General features: G+C 38.4%; 1 protein-coding gene and 1 pseudogene across 2 annotated transcripts in view; both read left to right on the top strand.

Annotated features, from left to right (window-relative positions):
- The first annotated feature begins 255 nt into the window (after window positions 1–255).
- Window positions 256–19,631, top strand: part of CTDSP2 (CTD small phosphatase 2) — a 42,490-nt gene continuing 23,114 nt past the window's right edge. For both annotated transcript variants that reach the window (XM_063427865.1, XM_063427856.1), the window contains exon 1: window positions 256–826. In XM_063427865.1, the coding sequence (XP_063283935.1) occupies window positions 763–826 (64 nt within the window). In that variant the 5' untranslated portion in view covers window positions 256–762. The remainder of the gene's footprint in view (window positions 827–19,631) is intronic.
- LOC134569028 (large ribosomal subunit protein uL4A-like) lies at window positions 16,409–17,659 on the top strand (annotated as a pseudogene).

Here is a 19,631-nt window from a genome sequence, read left to right as displayed (position 1 = left end):
TTCACTCTCTGTGGCTGTGAAGGGGTTAAACAAGGAAGCAAAGCTCACATGAAGCCTGGGCTGTCACTGAGTGTGTTTATGTCTAAAAGCTTTGCATTTGCACAGATGCACCCAGCCCATCAGATGCACCCAGCTCATGCACTGGAATGTACTTAGATAAACACTGCATAGTAAAATACCTCCCTTTTTATACAGCCCACAGCCCTGCCAGCCAATCACGGCGCCGCGCGGTCTCAAGGCTCCCCCAGCACACTGCCCAGCTCTATGAAAACAAAGCTTAATTTCCAAGAAAACCTTTTATTTTCCAGCCTCTGAAGATCATAGCTTTTAATTGCGAGCCAAGTCAGGGCCCCTGGGTGCCCCTCTGCCGAGCATTGCGGTGTCCAAGAGGCAGATCTGGTGAGGTTGTTTATCTATAGTATTGAGGGGGGGGGACCTTGAAACGGCCGATGTCCCATTTCCTCTGTTGTTTTGCTTCTTTTAGCCCAGCGTTCTCCATGTTGAAACAATTCTGAGATTTGGGTTCTGATCTCTCTCTATGTATCAACCTACCTGCTGGGCTGATTTATTATATATTATATATATATACAGCTTTTTAGTGCATGCCTTTTCCCCCCTCTCCATAGATTGCAAGCTGTAGGATTGCAATAGGGGGGAGAGAGAGAGGTAGTAACAAGGAATTTTTCAGAGAGAGAAAGAGAGGTACAGGATCCAGATCTGGAGAAGAAGAGAAGCTCAGCACTGGATCTGTGCAAGTCTTAGATGGAAAGCAGCTGCATGATCACTCAAGTAACGAGAGAAGAGGCGCTTGTGCATCCTAAGCAAGGTAAGCAAACCACACTGCAAAGTGCCTGGCTCTGTCCTTTTTATATGCTAACATTTCCTGGAGAAATCAGCATTAACAGAACTCCACTAGATCACTTGTTGTGACACCCCCCCCACCCCTCTTCTTTTCAAGTTCAGAGCATGCATCATGTTTCATTCAACCTTTAATAGACTTTTTGTTAATTTTTGTGTCTGGTGTGCATGGTGGATGTTTGAGTTATGAGATACAAATCTTTGCATTTCTTCCATGAAATATATGTATCTAATTTGTATACATAAACACAGAATTTCCAAGTGGATTTTTGCACTATAGCCATCTCATTTTCCATAATCAGTTTTATCTATCTATCTATCTATCTATCTATCTATCTTATTATACAACCGTGTTTGTTCTTCTTTAGTGAGAAGAGAAAAACATCTCAGTCCTGCCCACTCCCAAGCATTTAAGGGGTGTGTTCTGTACACATTTTAAATAATGCTCTCTCATAATGATTTGCTATCCTATGAAGGTTGACACTGTTTAGTAAGGATTTAGCTCTCCATTTATTTGTTCTGTTATATGTTTGTTTGCTACCCTTGGGTAGCTTGTAGATGCCATATTTATACTGCTTAGAACATTTCGCTTTTATAGCACAAATGTAAAAAAACTGCAAAGATCTGAAGAAGCACGTTACACATAGGAAAGTCTGTGCTTCTTGTTGGTGTGCATGGTGGTAACATAACTCTTGTTGTGTGGCACTATGTTGGAAAGGTGTGGAGCTGGCGATTTTTAGTGCTGTTAACCGTTTTAAATAAAATACACGGTTTGCCACCGATCTGAGACACTTAAAGGGTTAAGGCACCTTAATATTACAAATCAATTTATGAGCATTTTGTTTGCATTGTATTGTTAGTTCTTTGTTTTTTTAATTTAATTATATATTTTTGTGTGAATATGTCAATTTTGCCAATGATGACATTTTCTGTATTTTAATGTCAGGTTTGCAATTGATGCATTATTTTTAATTTGCGCATGTAAATCTATATATGTCCAGTTTCAAAATGATCTCATGGTGATTCTGCAAGAAGTGCGTTGTGTGATGGGTTTTTGTTTGCAAGTGGACAGTGAGTGATCGACTGTTCATTTGGCTTCTACTTTCTGTCTTAATTTGCTTTTCTCGTTGCATTTGGTTAATTTAACATGTAACTGTAGCTGCTATCTCTCGTAGAATGTCGACATCAGAGCTAAGGGGTTTCAGTGGGTACAGAACCGGTTTTGTATTCCCCCAAAAAATTCCACACTTGGCATATCTACCCAAACCAACATTTATGGAAATGGCTTAGAATTTACACAGTGATTTGAAACACTGATGAAAATGATTTTAGTTTCTGAAATACAAATCTTATTGTAGATGAAAAATTCTGGGGTAACGAGTGCAAATATGTGAGTGAATATTTTGTGTCATCTGTAACAAAGTGTTACGGTGTATTTTGTTCTAAGTATAGCAAGCAGAAATGGATGGTGCTTTGGCTCTGCCCATCATTATAGTTTAACCAAAACAAACACTGCCTGGCATTACTCAACAATCTCTCCGCCTTGCTCTATTTATGTTGTTTACGACCAGAGTGAAGGCGGTTCAGTTGATATATGGTGTGTTTAACCACTCAGATTAAGGGATACCAATTCTAACAGATCCTTTGGTGATTTAAAAAAACAAAAACCCTTTTACATGTCTATGCAACAAGCCAAAATGCTATTGGCATTTCTCAATTTTGACTCTCAGTATATGTAATTATTAGATATACATATTTTTTTCAATGAAGAGGCTGATCTCATCATTCATGTGGATGGTGCAAAATGGATGTATCGAGAGAAAACCGTCACACCTCTTTTGGCACACTGAAAGTCTGCACAAAATGGGTCCCGAGTCTTGTTTTGCTTTCAGTTTGTGAATTGGATGCTTCCCTTATTGGCCAGCTTGCATAGTAAGATAGGAATTTTATAAATTCATATTTCAGGTGTATTTGACGAACACTGATCAAAGAGATGCTTGATAATCCTTATTTGTAGTGATCAGTTTCTCAATTCCGTTTGTATTTAAACAACTTGGAACAAACCTGTGTTGAAATATGCTAATTTGTTATGAGTCAAATATTTCTAGTAAATGAATCTGTTTTATTAATTATTAATAATGAATCTGCATACTTTGATAGGGACAAATGTTCTCCTTGTACTAACAGGTTCCTAAATTAGACCAGAATATACCCCTGCTGTTTGTTGCAGTGGCAGATCTGATGGGTAAACGTGTATACAGCTACACCTGAAAACTTCTTTCCCCCAAAAAGTCCTTGAAACACATCTCGGATCCAGTTGATGCTTGTTTGAGACTGCTGTCCCTTCTGCTTGTTTACAGTAAACAAAGCCTCAAGCATAGCTCACTCCGTGCTTCGATTTACTCTGTAATGTAATATTGAAAGGCTTAGAGACAAAAATGCCTATTTAGCAGAAACATTGGAAAGATGTTTAGTGGAGTTCAATATAAAACCCAAAACAAGTTGTTGTTGGTTTTTCTTTTGTTTGTTTTTATGTCACGTATATGATTTTTACGTTTGAATCCTGTAATCGCCATATTATTTCTCTCCATGTATAAAAGCTTATGGTAGCGAATGATCATCAGTTTAGTCATTTATTTATTTTTGCACCAACACAAAAGTATAACTGAACGAAATGAAAATGACTATTCATGTATAGTTATGTTTACATTATTTCTAGAATCCAATTATGAATAGCATATGTTCAGCATCTGTTGTGGATGTATGTGTGATACATATATATGAGAGTCTAGTATATAACACCCATACGTTTGGCAGAGACCAGAATCGTTATGAATTTTAATATACAGAAAAGTTCAAATAAACATACAATAATATATATTTTGCCAATACCCCTGATTTTTATGACCTGCTTGTCTGGTGTGTAGAAGTAAACTTTAGATTGCCATTTTAAATTCCTGGTACTCCTTCCACTACTGTGGTCTGAGGGCAAGATTACAGCATCTTTTATAAAACTACTTGGGTGATGCGTAAGAAAACCCCTTTTCCCTCTGCTGTTTCTAGCTATGGCTGCTGAGAGAGTGCAGCGTTTGGCGGTCATTCTGCCTTCTGACAACCTGTCCCATGTGACATAGTGCCTACCTTCTTATAATATGTTATCAATGCATTGTGTCAGCTGATGCTCTCAGCCTGTCACTGCCCATCAACTGCAAGTACGTACATAGCGTAAGTATAGTAATTGCGTTTGTATATATCTTGAGTTGTAGTGCGGTTGTGTACTGTAATACTGTACACAGGTTTGTTAACTAACCACTAATAAAGCAAAATGACAACTAGCTGTTGTTGGCTAGCATGAAATGAAACTTTTAAAAGAAAAATCCATAAGTTAAACCTGTATCGTGTGTGTATATATAACAATGGAGTAAAACAGAAGTCAATCCAATGCAATGTTATTTTAATGCAGTGAAATTAAATGTATCTAACATGCACAGGTACAATTACCTTTAGACCATGATCTGTCGTTCCGTGGGGCTAAGCTCCTTATAAAACCTTCACCACTGTTTGAAAAATAACATAATGGGCTGTCGTTGTAGTAAGGCAATGGCACGTTGTGACAAAGTTAAAAATAGAAGAACAAATATAATACATTTGCACAGTGTGCAAGTATTAAAGAATCTGAAACAAAACCTGTTTTGTAACTAACATTCTAATCTTGCTTTTCAAACAAGTAAATTGTTTTGAGCGTGTGAGTGTGTTTTTGTTTTGCCAGTGTTCCCTCCACCTGACTGCTCGGTATCTGTATTAGTCACTGACGTGCATTGATATATCTGACATTTGTTCCTCTGAGCACAGCAAACTGGCGTCTCAAATCCTGTCATTAACAGGAACTGCTTCTAAAGCATTTTTTTTTTTTTTTAATTTTTGTGATCTGACATTTCTTTTTATTTATTTTTTTTCTCACCTGTTAAACAATAGTTAATTTTATCATGGGATTCATCACTAGAACGCAGTATGTTTGAATTTTTTTTTTAAGCCACAGGTAAAAGTGGTGAAAATGTTGCCCAACGTCCCTACTTGTATTGTTTGCTGATGGGTAGTAAAATAATAAATTTATTTGGTATGTAGGGCATTGTTCACTTAAAGTAGTGTATTTTTTTAATTTTTTTGGTTTTTGTGGGTGGAAAGATACATAAATGGGTTGTTACAATCTACATTGCTAGCTCCAAAATTAGCACTGCTCCACACTGATGCAACCTGCGGGTATAGAGGAATGTTTAACCCCTTAAGGACACATGACATGTGTGACATGTCATGATTCCCTTTTATTCCAGAAGTTTGGTCCTTAAGGGGTTAAAGTACCCCTGTCTTCTGAATCATGCTGAACCGTCAGATAGCATTATAATCACTCTATCCTGTGCTGATCATTTTGTAAATCTGCTCTGCATTTTTTATTTTATTTTATAATATACCAGTCAAATATTTTTTGCTAGCTTTATACATGTTGGGCACAAAGCATCATTCTTTGAGAGTTCAAATAACTATTGCCAGTTTCCTGCACCGTGAAAGCTGGGATCGGTAATCAGAACTTTTTATTGACTATATGCATCACATGGTCCCCACAGTCTTGTGTTTTTATTAGTACCTGCACAAGGTTTGAAAATGATGATGCTGTTCATTGGTGCTTTTCCACAGGGAGACAGTAACAGGTGACTTGCTAATGTGAGTAGTGCAGTGAAAGTAAGTTTGTGTTGTTTGTTTAAAAGAAAAAAAAACTCCACTAAAGCACTCGTTTTGTCTATGACAGCCTCATTGGATTATGATTGTTCTTGGGCATCTGCAAAGGAATTCACACTTGGGCATTAATTTCATAGAGTTGTGCGCCCGCATTGACCTGCTGCACAGTATGGGATAAAATTAAATTAATGGCTTGGTTCTATGCGCTCGTACCAGAATGTTTAAAGGAACACTATAGTGTTAGGAATACAGAGCTGTATTCCTAACACTATAATACATCTTTACCCTATCCCCTTCTGGCTATTAAAGGGTTTAACAAAAAACAAACACTTGTTTCACTTACCGCCTCCTCCAATGTAATCGTGCAGGGGGGCAAGAGCCTAATATGCTTGTGTGCCGAGCTTACATTAAGCCTTGCCTATTTGCCTATAGGAAAGCCCTACATCAATGCTTTCCTATAGGAAATTTATAAGATGCTGGACGTCCTCAGGCATGCAAAGTTTTTGTTTATGGAGTTAACCCTGCAATGAATCAAGGTTTAAAAGGGACAGGACACTGCAACCCGAACGCTTTAATGAGATGAAGTGGTCTGGGTGCCTATAGTAACCCTCGCCTATAGAACCGCTCTAAATAAATTTCTATATCTTTAACACCTCGCAACAGGTGGAAATGGGGTGGGTGGGACCCTGAAGAGGCATCGGAAGTGACAGAGATCTGCATCACTGGTGATCCTCATAATGGACATGCCTGCCCACTTATAGGCTATCTGGCTAGCCCCAAGGTTTCATGACTGCACAGGAAATGCTGCTAAAACACACTCTTCATGGTCACACTCCTAATGCAAGTGCTTCTAATGATGTGCTGGCATTGTGCTGCCCGGGACTGTTTCTTGCTATCCCCAGATGCAAGACACCAGGGAACACCCCCCCGAAATTGGGTCTGTCCAACTGAAAACTGCTTTTATTGCATCTCCTATGTGGGGTGTCTCTCTTTGACTGTTTCATTTGCTGAAAAAGAGCTTACAGATTTAAAAAAAATGATTGTTATGCTCTGTTTCATACAACATTTTAATAAAAACCCCAAACCAAAAAAAGTTATAAATTGAAGAATAACTGAACAGACCATAACAAACATTTCTAGCTGGCTTTTGGGTAGAGCAAATAGTTTTTTTCAGAATGTGAGCAGTATTTGAACTGTGCTCGATTTCACACATTAATTTTATGCATTCTTGGGATTGTCATTATTTAAATGGTGCCAACAAATTCTTATATAGCAAATACAATATTTAAATGTACCCACCTAAAGGCTAACACTTGTGAGAGTGGGGAAAAATACTTTTTTGCTTGCTGGAACTTTCCATAAATCTTGTAAGCCCCTTTTTCCAGGAGATGTCACCATTACTTTATTTTGCAGATATAAGTATAGAGCAGGTTTCTGGAAAATCCCACAACACTGGTATATTTAGTGGGATTGCCTCACACATACATTTGCATTGACTGTTATGAACTATGGTGTGAGCTGCACACAATCAACAGTTAATATAAATGCGAGGGTTTACGAGAGGGAATGCTAGCAGTTTCCGATCTGAAAGTTGGTGTTACTCCAGGCATCATGACCACTTTAGTTATCTTGAAGTGGTCATGGTGCCTGGAGTCTGTATGTGCATAATTTTGCTGTAAAAAGTTGTGTATGCCAAGTTTAGGCCCTTTACTGTCGGAGGTGTAACTCATCAGCAAGCCCAGGACATCCATCCGTTTCAGGCTGGATAATGTCCCTTACAGGAAAAAATATATGCATAGACACTTATTCAATATGCGGGCTGGATCTGCCCAGAAAGGGGACAAATCCGCCAGATGTTGGGCAGGCTGCCTGTCAATCTTCCAGATCAGCCCACAGCGGGGGAAGGGGGGGTGCAGGTGTTATTTTGTTGTCCACTGGGTTAGGCAGGCAATGCTCACTAGCCAAAGTTTACACTGAAATTTGTTTTAAAGCAGACATTTTATTGGGTGTGCAAAAGTGTGTGTCTTTAAGCAGCTAGCATGGAGATATCGATGTTCACTGTAAAGTTGAAAGTATCCTTATACATTGTCACCGCTTGGATCTTTTAATTTAAGGTCTTTATACTCCGCTGCTGCTTCCTGATGTAAAAATATACTCTTGTTAATTGCAGGGCTTGGATGAAGCATTTAAATACCTGTTCCCGTTTTATCACTTGATGCCTTTCTATTTACTACATGTTGGCTCTTTGAAATATAATCCCACGATGGCAATTTATTTGTATACAAATTATCCCGTTTTTATTATCCCCAGTGTCACTCTCCCAACATAGACTCATTATTAAATGTATTTACTGAACAACGTTTTTAAACCGCATGTCTGTGACAAGTCCTCAAACATTACTCTGGCGAAGAAAAGAATTGCACAGCCTCCAGTTATTACAGATACAGTATGAAAATGTATTAAGGAAACATGAAAAATATGCAGTGCTATCATTTGCACTTGCTATATAGAGTGCAGATTTAATTTATTTTTCAATTTGCTTTAAGCCATGTAGGATGTTACAGTTCTATATATTTTGTTGTGTGCACATACATGTGTATACATGTATTCCAGCCCACATTTTTTGCGTTCTATTCTGAGAATGTGGCGTGAATTTAATTCTCAAGTTGTTTAAGTTTTTTTTTTGTTTGTTTTTTTTTAAGGTTTTTTTTTTTTTTTTTTTTGTATAGATAACTCACAACAGTGTTTTTGATACAATACATAATGCATATGATATTTGTCTCACTTTTTTTTTCTTTTTTATATACTTCGAATGTTCTTTAAAGGGACACTGCAGGCACCATAACCAATAATGTGTGCTGCAGTGGTTATAGTGGCAGTTTGTGAATGGTTTGACATCTACATTACTGTATTGTCACCCACAGCCCATCCGGTCTGAGTTGGAGTGATAAAGCTGATGTTAACATTTCCTCATTATTGATACCTTAGAGAGAGTTCAAAGAAGGGCTACTAAACTGGTTCATGGATTGCAGGATAAAACTTACCAGGAAAGGTTAAAGGATCTTAACATGTATAGCATGGAGGAAAGACGAGACAGGGGGGATATGATAGAAACATTTAAATACATAAAAGGAATCAACACAGTAAAGGAGGAGACTATATTTAAAAGAAGAAAAACTACCACAACAAGAGGACATAGTCTTAAATTAGAGGGACAAAGGTTTAAAAATAATATCAGGAAGTATTACTTTACTGAGAGGGTAGTGGATGCATGGAATAGCCTTCCAGCTGAAGTGGTAGAGGTTAACACAGTAAAGGAGTTTAAGCATGCGTGGGATAGGCATAAGGCTATCCTAACTATAAGATAAGGCCAGGGACTAATGAAAGTATTTGGAAAACTGGGCAGACTAGATGGGCCGAATGGTTCTTATCTGCCGTCACATTCTATGTTTCTATGTAACTCATGCCTTGTTTAAACAGTATTCACTGTCTTAGAACCATCAGCTGACAATCTCCGCCAACAAATACTGGTTTTGTAAAACTGCTAGAATACGGTTTGCCCAAAGCAGGAGGATTTGTTTTCCTTGGTTTCTAGCTCCACAACCACTATAATAAGCTGTAGTTATTATCTTGGAGGGTTATTAACTAAAGTGAGAATGGATGTGAATTCAAAGTAAATTTCAAATGTAAAGCCATAATTAACAAACTGAACCCAAAAATGACCTGGAGTATTTTTTGAATTGGCCAAATAATTGAATTCTTGACAATTCTCACTTTACAGGGTTATATACTAATGTGCATTTTAAATGTAAGGCCAGAGTAACCGACCTGAAAGCATTGCTAACTTAAAGGGACACTATAGTCACCCAGACCACTTCAGCTCAATGAAGTGGTCTGGGTGCAATGTCCCTCACGTTTTAACCCTTCAGCTGCAAACATAGCTTGGGGTTAAGCCAGCCTTTAGTGGCTGTCTTCTAGACAGCCACTAGAGGCGCATCTGCGACGCTGGAGGCATATTGTGCCTCCATCGTGCAGAGCGTCCATTGAAAAGCACAGGCGACACAGACCGGTAAACTACCAGAAGCGCCTCTAGTGGCTGTCAGGGAGGTCCTGGCACCATAACAACTTTATTTTAATGACATTTTTTTTTTGCCTGTTGTGTTATTTGAAAACACAGTCAATTAGTGTTTTTTTTTTTTAAGTATAGTATTCAATTTACATATGCACATTGTTACTATTTGAATGCTTATGATTTTGGTCAGTTGGTTATTAAACCTTACATAGTACGTACGTTTACACTTTAGGATTGCGGGTAATATTCCTGGCAGGATTATTGAGCTCAGCCTTTTATCCTTCCAAAGTTTATTTTAAAATTGGTAAAATCTTCTCCAACTGCTAGAACCTGTTGTGTAACACCAGTCTGAGGTGGCATTCTCTTTTAAAGCAGCATGTATCACACCATATCTGCCGCATGTCACTGTAGGGGTTAAACTTACTTGTGTGGTTTGTACGAAATACAGTGTAAATCCAGACATACTGTGTACATTCAACAAAGATTTGCTCAGAATTTAAAATAAATTTCGAGGAGGGAAAAAGCACATGGCTAACTTTTCTTTAGCTGCCAGGTTGTGCAAAAATCTTACATGTGACGACTCTAATAAAATAATAATGTGTGCAGCTTTGTCCAATTATTTGTGTGCAGAATAAAACCCATGTTTACATTTTTATGCCGTTTAGAGCCCCCCAAAAAAGTTTGTGTAAACCTAAAACATTGTTGATCAGGAAGGTACGTGTTGATGGTCTGATACTGCTACCTTTTAACAAGTGTGATGAGACGAACATAAAATAGCTCCTATAGCTACTTTAAATTTCCATATTAACAGAGCATTGCCTGTTACCCTTAATGTATTGCCAATCCTTCTGGCACTGAAATCTTAGAAAGATTGGATACATTTGAAGACGTCTTTTGATGTTTTAGCAATGGATGGCTTTTGTTTGTGTTGTGCAGCTGAGCTACTAAAATACCATACATTCCTACCAACTCATGTACATTCTTGCTCTGCCCCCAGCCCATTCATATACTTGTGGGTCTTGCGTGTTTTTAACATCTTTCTGTATGTATTTTTTTTTTTTTTTCACGTTGGGTGGAACAGATTGCTCACCTGCAAATACCCTGGTTTGTACACTTACAGAGCCAGGAGCAAATAACATGGAGGTGTGATTGTATCTCTTTGTACAATCTATTTATGTTTAGCTATGATCCGTATGGTTCCTGCTTAGGGGAGACCTTTTTTATAAGAAGGGAAACTTTTGTGTTGTGATCTTCTGTACGAGATTAGAGCCTTCGAGGAACTGCCACTTCTCTAGAACTTAAACTATTGATTAAAATGTGAAACTCACCTATAGCTTGTGTTAGGCTTTTTTTCAGGAGATGTCTTGTTTTCTTTTAAGTTAATAATATCGATTTAGCAAATGACATCACAATCCAGTTCTGACAAGACAAAGCCAGGGCAAACATTGCGGAGGAGGAGACCTAGAAACATTGTTTAATTTCTCCTCATCTCTGTTTGTTTTCTCAATGCTTTCTGCCAGGTGCAAGGACAGGGTACTGGGGGCTGAAATGGTTTGCAGGATGAAGTGTTGATTTCTACATTTCATTTGTTGTTTACGCTACACAAATATAGGGTAAAGTAAACGTAATATTAAAAAGCCTGAGAAGGGACAGTCCCCCTTTAATAGTTTGATAAACCTAGAATCACAGCTTGTCAGGATTATTAACTAAAATCCTAATGGCTTGTTCTTCTTTCATTCACTAAAATGCGCATTTCCAGAAATTCAAAAACAATTTACATTCGCATAGAATTTAAAGGCAATATGTTTATATTTCACCTTTTGTGCCTTGTGGGGCACATGTCATGGCTTAATTGACATTGGTAACTACCCAATGTAATATTATTATTATTTTTTTTACATTTGTGCCAACTTCAGTATTTATGAGGTATGTACTTGAATTTATCCATGGATAAGAAAAGTTAATATAATACAGTGACGCATAGAACCCCCTGACCAGAGCCGCTGGCTAAGGAAGCAACACGACTGCCAACCTACAGTATATGCAATATAGTGTCTTTTATCTAGCCAACAAACAGCCCACATACTTCACTGACTCTGACATTTTGGAAGGCACATTCGGACAGCCCAAGCACCTGTTCCAAGACAGTGCTATGCAAAACGTTCTAAGTTCTCAAGTTAACGTGTAATCACCAAGTATCAATAAGTTGTTAATGTTGCATTGTTACTAAATGACTGTATCGCGGTTATATCCACACACACCTTTGGAAAAAGGGCGCACTTAAACCTCTATGTTAATAATCTGCACAGCCAATGTTTCCATATCTTATAATTGTAAGAAAACAAAATAAAGAATGTCAAAAAAAAAAAAAAAGAAAAGTTAATAACCTAACCTTACAGTTAATACAACCTACTATTTCTGGCCCTTTCATGCTAAGTGTGCATCATGGGAAATCGACCTTATAACAGCTGTACAACCAAAGGAAAGCTATCCCTTCTATACAGGATGGTTAGAGGTTGAAAAAGTATAGCACTTCAAAGGAATCCAACAACCTCTAATAAACATAGCCTATGAGTGTTGTCATAAAGAAACACAACCTACTATTAAAAACAAAACAGACTCATCTGGCTCACACTGTATCGATTAGTTCTCTTACTCATCTGGAGAAATGCGGCTCTAGATGCCTCATCTGCTATATATATATATATATATATATATATATATATGTGTGTGTGTGTGTGTGTAATTTTTTTATTTAGATTGGTTAAATGGACTCTGCTTTGGAAAAATTGATTTGGTGAATTTTTCCAACTTGGTCAAAATACATATTTTGAACCATATCATCAGCAATTCACTGTTTGAAGAAGAAGTTCCTTTGTGTTAAATGTCATCTGCAATGGGCAGATTGTATCCAATGAATACAATTTTTCTTTTTGTTGATGGAATACTTATATTGTAGTTGTATTTGGGCTACAAATCCTTCCATATTTGAATGTTGTATTAATGAATCTGTTAACTATTTGCCTATTACTCAATTTCCCTGTTAATGTTTTAATAAAATACCCTAGCAACTTTTATTCATACACTAAACATATGTGCCAGTTGATAAAGGTGGCCAAAGTTATGCAATCCAACCACACAATGATATACTTGTATACCTTACCAAAATAGTGACAGGGAATGATTACATCACCAAGTGGTAGACAGATATTGGTACCAGGTGCTCCTTTGTTTGTGTTGCCATGGTAACCCATGTCTGAAATCATAGATTAAATGTATGCCAACCTGTAGGCGAACATGCCATAGAAATAGTTTGTGGATGTCCAGTTCACTTTAAACCTATGTAGCAAAAAAGATGCAGTTTTGTCGTCCTCTTCTCTGCCCTGCTTTTTCTATTTTAGAACACAAAATTAGAAATAATTTAGTAACAAGGAGTTTGATCCCTTTTTACGTGAAATAATGGCTATAACTTGACAACCATCTTGGTTGGTGTGTCCGGTTTCAGATTTTGCTGCTGGGATGCGTGCAGGCCGCAGTGTCTGGTACTTTACTATACTGCTTTAGTGACACAATGTCTTCTTGTGTTCTGTGCCTCTAAGTCTGAGTTATTTACAGTGTCAGCCTTTGATAGGTGGTCTGCGATTCTACACTGCTGTGCTTGCTCTCTTGTTACACTAGCAGGCTTTGAAAGCTCAATTAGATCACAGGCACTCCAATCATAAAGGGTGCCTTCTGTCTGCACATTACTGATTTACACAGCCTTAGGGCTACTCCCCACTACTCACTTTCTCTCAGACCTATTATGTGTTCTTCACAAAACATCACCTTGCCTGCTTGTTTGGAACTGCTGAGCAATATAAACAATATTAAAACCTTCCCCTGGCCATGTTTGCTTCCCCTCAGCAGTATCATTTTAAGGTACCATTGTCAATATAGGTTTTTAAAAAGTGGTGTAATTTTGCACTTCTGGTCCAGAGTGTGTGTTCTGCATAACTCCACACACATCACGTTACCCAGGCATTGCTCACAGACCGATGATAAATCATATTTTTAAAAGAAAGTTATATAATATGGCACAGCAGTACGTTGGCCGTCTTCAGGGAAATTCTGTTTCGTGTGCTAAATGCTGCGGATGGTGTTTTATCCCTGTAATAATATTATATGCGGCCCATGGCAGTATTTTATAAAAAAAAAAAAATATATATATATATATTTTTTTATATATACATGCCTCACCATTTCTTGCATAGTAGCGGTTTTGACCTGGTGCTCAACACAGAACAGTATAAATCAAATTTTTTTACTAATAGCAGGCTGTCCTGTGGGTTCCTGCCTTGATATTGTCCACATACTTTCGTCTCATGTTTATTTAAAATTTATAATGAACAGACATTCATTATTCCATGTTGTGTACAAAATACCCTAAAATTATATCTTGGTTTGATTCTCCCTTGGGGAGATTGAGAACGGTTTTTGCACGTGTCTTTGCGACAAACAGAAATCTAGTTTTAATAAAATGCACTTTTAATAAGGGTGCCTGGGGTAAAATGCATACCTTTTTGTTTTTCTAATGCCTTGTAAGAGTATGCTCTGGTATCCAGTGATGTGTTGTTTTGTTGTGGTTTTTTTTTTTTTAATTTCCTTACAGCCTTTCCTTTTATAATTGCAACTATTTTATTTCTTTTCATTGTCATGTCTCCTTCCTGTGTGTTTCAAACAGACTGAATTAGTCTCTAAATCTCAATCACTGTCTGGACAATCTCAAACAACCAAAAATAAGTTACACTTAGATATATAGAACTTTTAGTTCACCATAAGAAGGGGAGGTGGGCAGCAGGTAAGAAGTCGAAATGTTCTAAAACAGGTTGACTCCTTACAATAGGGGTGCACAAGGGCCCTCCTGCCACCATAACCACTACATACTGCTCTAGTGGTTTTGGTGCTTGGATTGTTCCTTTGAATGAGAAATTTACGTTGCCATCTAAGATTGTATGTGGCAAATGTACACTGCACACCCAACTTGGATGAACATCACTCTCCTTCTCTCCATCTCTCTCTGGATAGAGCTGAAAAGCGGCTTTTGGTGGCTTGATAGATTGCTTCACAAAACTATAAAAAATACCTGCTGCAGTATGACTGCTAGCCCCTTATTCATTAATTCCACTCCTCCTATGTAATAGTGGAACTGCAAGTGGGGACTAAAACGTATCATCTAGAAATACTGCTGGACAAGAAAAAGGTTACATTTTGCACAATTCTTAAGGATTTGCTGACCTGGTTACTTTGTCCCTTTAATAACATGTAGGACAGAGTGTCCTGCTTCACAAACTGTTTGCTGTTCTACACGTTTCATTGACCCATTACTGTGTTGCTCGTGCGTAGTGTGTGATCCTAGGAGCCACCTGCCCCTTTCCCTCTGACACTGGATCTGGAAGACAGATTGGCTCACCATCTGCCGCCTGAACGCTAAAGAGAAATACAGCCAGCTCGTTTTTCAGCTCTTTCAGTGTATTCTGTGCACTTATTGTACGTCCTGACAAGACAATTGGATCTTCTCTTTCTGTTTTTTTAAATGGTTTCATAGTTCAAAGTTGCTTCTTGTTGCCCCACATCTGGGCTCCTTAAAGACCATGACTGTAGGAGGAAGTTTTGACAAGATTCGGTGACACATTTTTAAAAGAAAATGTAATCTCCCAAAGAAAATGCTTTTCTAAAATGGTGTAGGTTTTCCTTACACCAATATAAGTTGTTAATGGTATTATCCAGGCTTATATTTCTTAATAAATGTGTCATAAGTATTCTGGTAAGCGCCATAATTCTACATTATATGCGTCGGTCACACCCTTGTTGCTTTTACTTGCTATCATGCACTCAAAGCCCAGTGGGATCCTCCACAAATATGTCCTAAGCTCCTGTTGCTCAATCACGAATGATTTGACATTATCTATATGTAACATTTAATCATTGTGCAGTGCGTGGAGTCCATGATTTGCAGAATGACACTAGTGATGTCACCTGCTGGTGTCACTTGTCAGGGGTGGTTCTCCATCACTGCAAGAAATATCTGTTTGCAGGAATACTAATTGTATTGTTCTGTCTGTAATAATTCCATTGTCTATAACCTCATTATCCTTGCACTATTGCAATTTTTTTTATTTTTATTTCTGCTTGCATTTATAAAAGTTTGAACCAACAGTTCCCATCAATAAAATATATTGGGTGTGAGCAGTGCTCACATCTAATCCATCACTGTAGGAAAGCCAAATGTCGTCGCCAATGGGATTGAGGATCTATGTTCTGCTAATTTTGGGGAAATCTAAGTTTCAGTAACGGAGAGGCCCTCTTGTGCAAAATCTCTCTGAAAAAGCTTGAGAGAAGGATAACAAGTTAACTATGTGCTAATCCATTCATGGCACTAACTAGATAGTGTCTTGCTGACAGCCATCTTACTGCTATAAGCCATTTTATGGAATATCTAACATAAGTCACTAAATTTTAAGGATCACTATATTTGTATAGATCAATTAGGCACTCAAAGACCACCTGACTGTCTATCCCGTCATGCAGTGCAGTGTTTTAATCTCCAGTCACGGCATAGACCGTCATTCAGTAAACGTACCAGCATTTGATAAATCCCTGCTATTACCAAGGAACCCTAGGTATATTTTGGTACCGTGGGTTCTCCTCTATTAGCTGGGGCCAGGATAAGTCTCCCTCCAGGGTTAAAGTGCAGTGAGGCTTTTCTTTCCGTGGCCGCCATCGAGAAGCAGCGAGGAGCCGGCGGTCAGCATGGCCTGCACTCGTCCTTTGATAACCGTGTACTCTGAAAAGGGAGAAGTATCGGGCAAAAATGTTACCTTGCCTGCTGTATTCAGGGCACCCATTCGTCTGATATAGTCAACTTTGTACACACCAACCTGCGCAAGAATAACAGGCAGCCTTATGCTGTGAGCAAGCTTGCTGGCCATCAGACTATTGCTGAATCATGGGGAACTGGTCGGGCTGTGGCTCGTATTCCTCGTGTCCGTGGAGGCGGAACTCACCGTTCTGGCCAGGGTGCCTTCGGAAATATGTGTCGTGGAGGACGTATGTTTGCCCCAACCAAGACCTGGAGAAGATGGCATCGCAGAGTAAATATTACTCAGAAGCGTTATGCCATTTGCTCTGCTCTTGCAGCATCAGCCCTCCCTGCACTTGTTATGTCTAAAGGTCACTGCATTGAGGAGATCCCAGAGGTACCCCTTGTTGTTGAAGACAAAGTTGAAAACTACAAAAAGACAAAAGAGGCAGTGCTCCTTCTAAAAAAAATAAAGGCCTGGAATGACATCAAAAAGGTGTATGCATCCCAGCGAATGCGTGCTGGTAAGGGTAAGATGAGGAACAGACGCCGCATCCAGCGCAGAGGGCCTTGCGTTATCTATAACGAAGACAATGGCATTATTAAAGCCTTCAGAAACATCCCAGGGATCACTCTCCTCAACGTAAGCAAACTGAATGTCTTGCGGTTGGCTCCTGGTGGCCATGTTGGCAGATTCTGCATCTGGACAGAGAGTGCCTTCCGCAAACTGGATGATCTGTATGGCACATGGCGCAAGGCAGCTGTTCTAAAGGCGGATTACAACCTCCCTATGCACAAAATGACAAACACAGATCTGAGCAGAATCCTGAAGAGCCAAGAAATTCAGAAATCTCTACGTGCTCCAATCAAAAAGGTGAAGCGCAGGGAACTCAAGAAGAACCCACTGAAGAACTTGAGAATCATGATGAGACTGAACCCATATGCCAAAACAGCAAAACGCAATGCTATTCTACGCCAGGCTGCAAATATAAAGGCAAAGGAGACAAAAACTGTAAAAAAGGTGGTGAGGAAGAGGCAGATCAAAAAGAAGCCTGTGAAGGAGGAGGTGGCTGCCAAGTAATCATGTGGATTCATTAGAGTTCAACTGGCAGCATGCTGTATTAACTCCTAATAAATTCTGCTTAAAATAAAAAAAAGTGCAGTGAGAGCAGTGTTATATTCCTTATCACACCAGGAAGCCCAGGTATCAATAGATAATGGGGCTCCCCTCTGTCAACTGGGGCCCTAGTGCCCCTAGATGTTTTGATGAACTGCATGCAGTGCTGAAAATCTGAATTTTAGGCTTAAATAGCAAACTGGAAAAATTATCCATATCGGCTATGTATTTCAGTTTGGCTATGTAGGCCTAAAATGCGACCTTCACTTTCCGCTCCAGACATTCAACAATTCAGTGAATCGGCTCTCTAGGAAATAGAATGGAGAAAATCATTGTATGTTTAAGTAAGGAATTCCTGCATATTTTAACCTTAAACTTCAGGTAGGTCAATAAAATGATTGTAGGCAAGAATTTGTGATTTGAACAAAGTTAATTAACTTCTTAATTGCCAAAGCCTACCACACAAGTAGCCTGGATTACAATATGTGCCCAGGAAAAGCCTATGTCTTTTTACCTGCACACCTGACATTTTAAGCACTATGTATCCAGTATTGTTACGACTCCATAAGCTCCAACTAATTTCATTTTGCAAACGGTTTTTCCAGCTTTGCTTTACAGATGGACTGTTGAATTAATAGTCTGCAGTGTTACCTTGACGTTACTAACATAAATTATTGTTACACTCTGAAGGAAAGATAAGAAAATAATTGCAGATAATTAATGGAGTCTGTTTTGATTTAAATTTTTTTACAAGTACAAATTCCCATGGGAATTGCAATCCTAAAAGGGTTGCTCCAACCACCATGACCACTTCTGCTTTCTGAAGTTGTCATGGTGGTAGGAGTCTGTATGTGCAGTGTATTTAATCTGTATGTGCAGTGCCTTATGTCAGTTCTGTGCATAATTTACGTCTGTTGTCAGTGTGCACTGCGTGCTGCCGATAGATGTAATATGGGAGAAGTGGGATTGGGAGAAGTTCTTGTCTCCCCTCTCTCCCACCCACACAGAAGAAAGCCCTCCCAATCCCATCCGTTATTTTTATTTTTTTAAATCACAGCCATCCCTCTTTCTCCATGCACTTCCTCCCTCTTCCTCATCTTGCATTCTCCAAGCCCCAAGCCCTTTAAATCCTCCAATCAAAGGCTTATCTATGAAGAGCCTTTGATTGGACTTCGGCACGGAAGTGTGCCGAGCAGCGCCAGGGAATTTTGTCAGGCGCTAGATTGAGGTAAGTAAAACGCTCCTTGAGCCTTTAGTTTAGGTGGGACATAGAATAATACAAATAAGGGATTATTCTAAATTTTACCAAAAAGGGCTGGAGAAACCCTTTAAGAAAACATGAGAATGAAGTAGCCATAATGCAGAGAATTATTGTGTTTGTTAGCTTAGTATTTAATGTAAAACTACTTGTAATATACATTTTATTGATGGGGCCTGTTGGCTTAAACTTATATAAATGCATGCAAAAACACTAAAATATACAGTAGTGCAAGGATTATGGAATGGGAGAGGTCCTTGCAAAATAATCCTTTAAAAATAATTTTTTAAAAGATAAATAAGGTTAGGCGGACATTACACTCAGTTTTGAGAGAGAAAAAATGAGTAGATTATTGCAGCAACTGAAATGGCGGCGTTACTTAGGATGTCTTTGAGTTAATTTGTGTGCATCTTAGACTAAAAAAAACCCATTTATTTAATTCCTGCGTAGGTATTAAATAAAAAGGTGTTCTCTGTTGATCTATTTTCAGTAATTTATACATTTTAGGCCATACTAATTGAATTGGGGGGGACTTTTTTTTTTTTTTTTTTTTTACCTCTGCTTTCTGGTGTTAAACTTGTAAGTCTCTGGTGAATTCCTGCCAATTCACCGTTTAGTGATGAATGATTCAATAAAACTTTTCAATGTAAAGAGTTCCACTTTAGTCTTCTAGTACCTTGAACCAAAATCTCACCTTTCTCGTGTGGTAATAAATGGATGAATATTATAGCTGTGAACACGAAAAAAGTGAATA

Source organism: Pelobates fuscus, chromosome 1, assembly GCF_036172605.1.
Source record: "Pelobates fuscus isolate aPelFus1 chromosome 1, aPelFus1.pri, whole genome shotgun sequence".
NCBI classification, from domain to species: Eukaryota; Metazoa; Chordata; class Amphibia; order Anura; family Pelobatidae; genus Pelobates; species Pelobates fuscus.
This window is presented reverse-complemented; position numbering and strand designations above follow the sequence as displayed.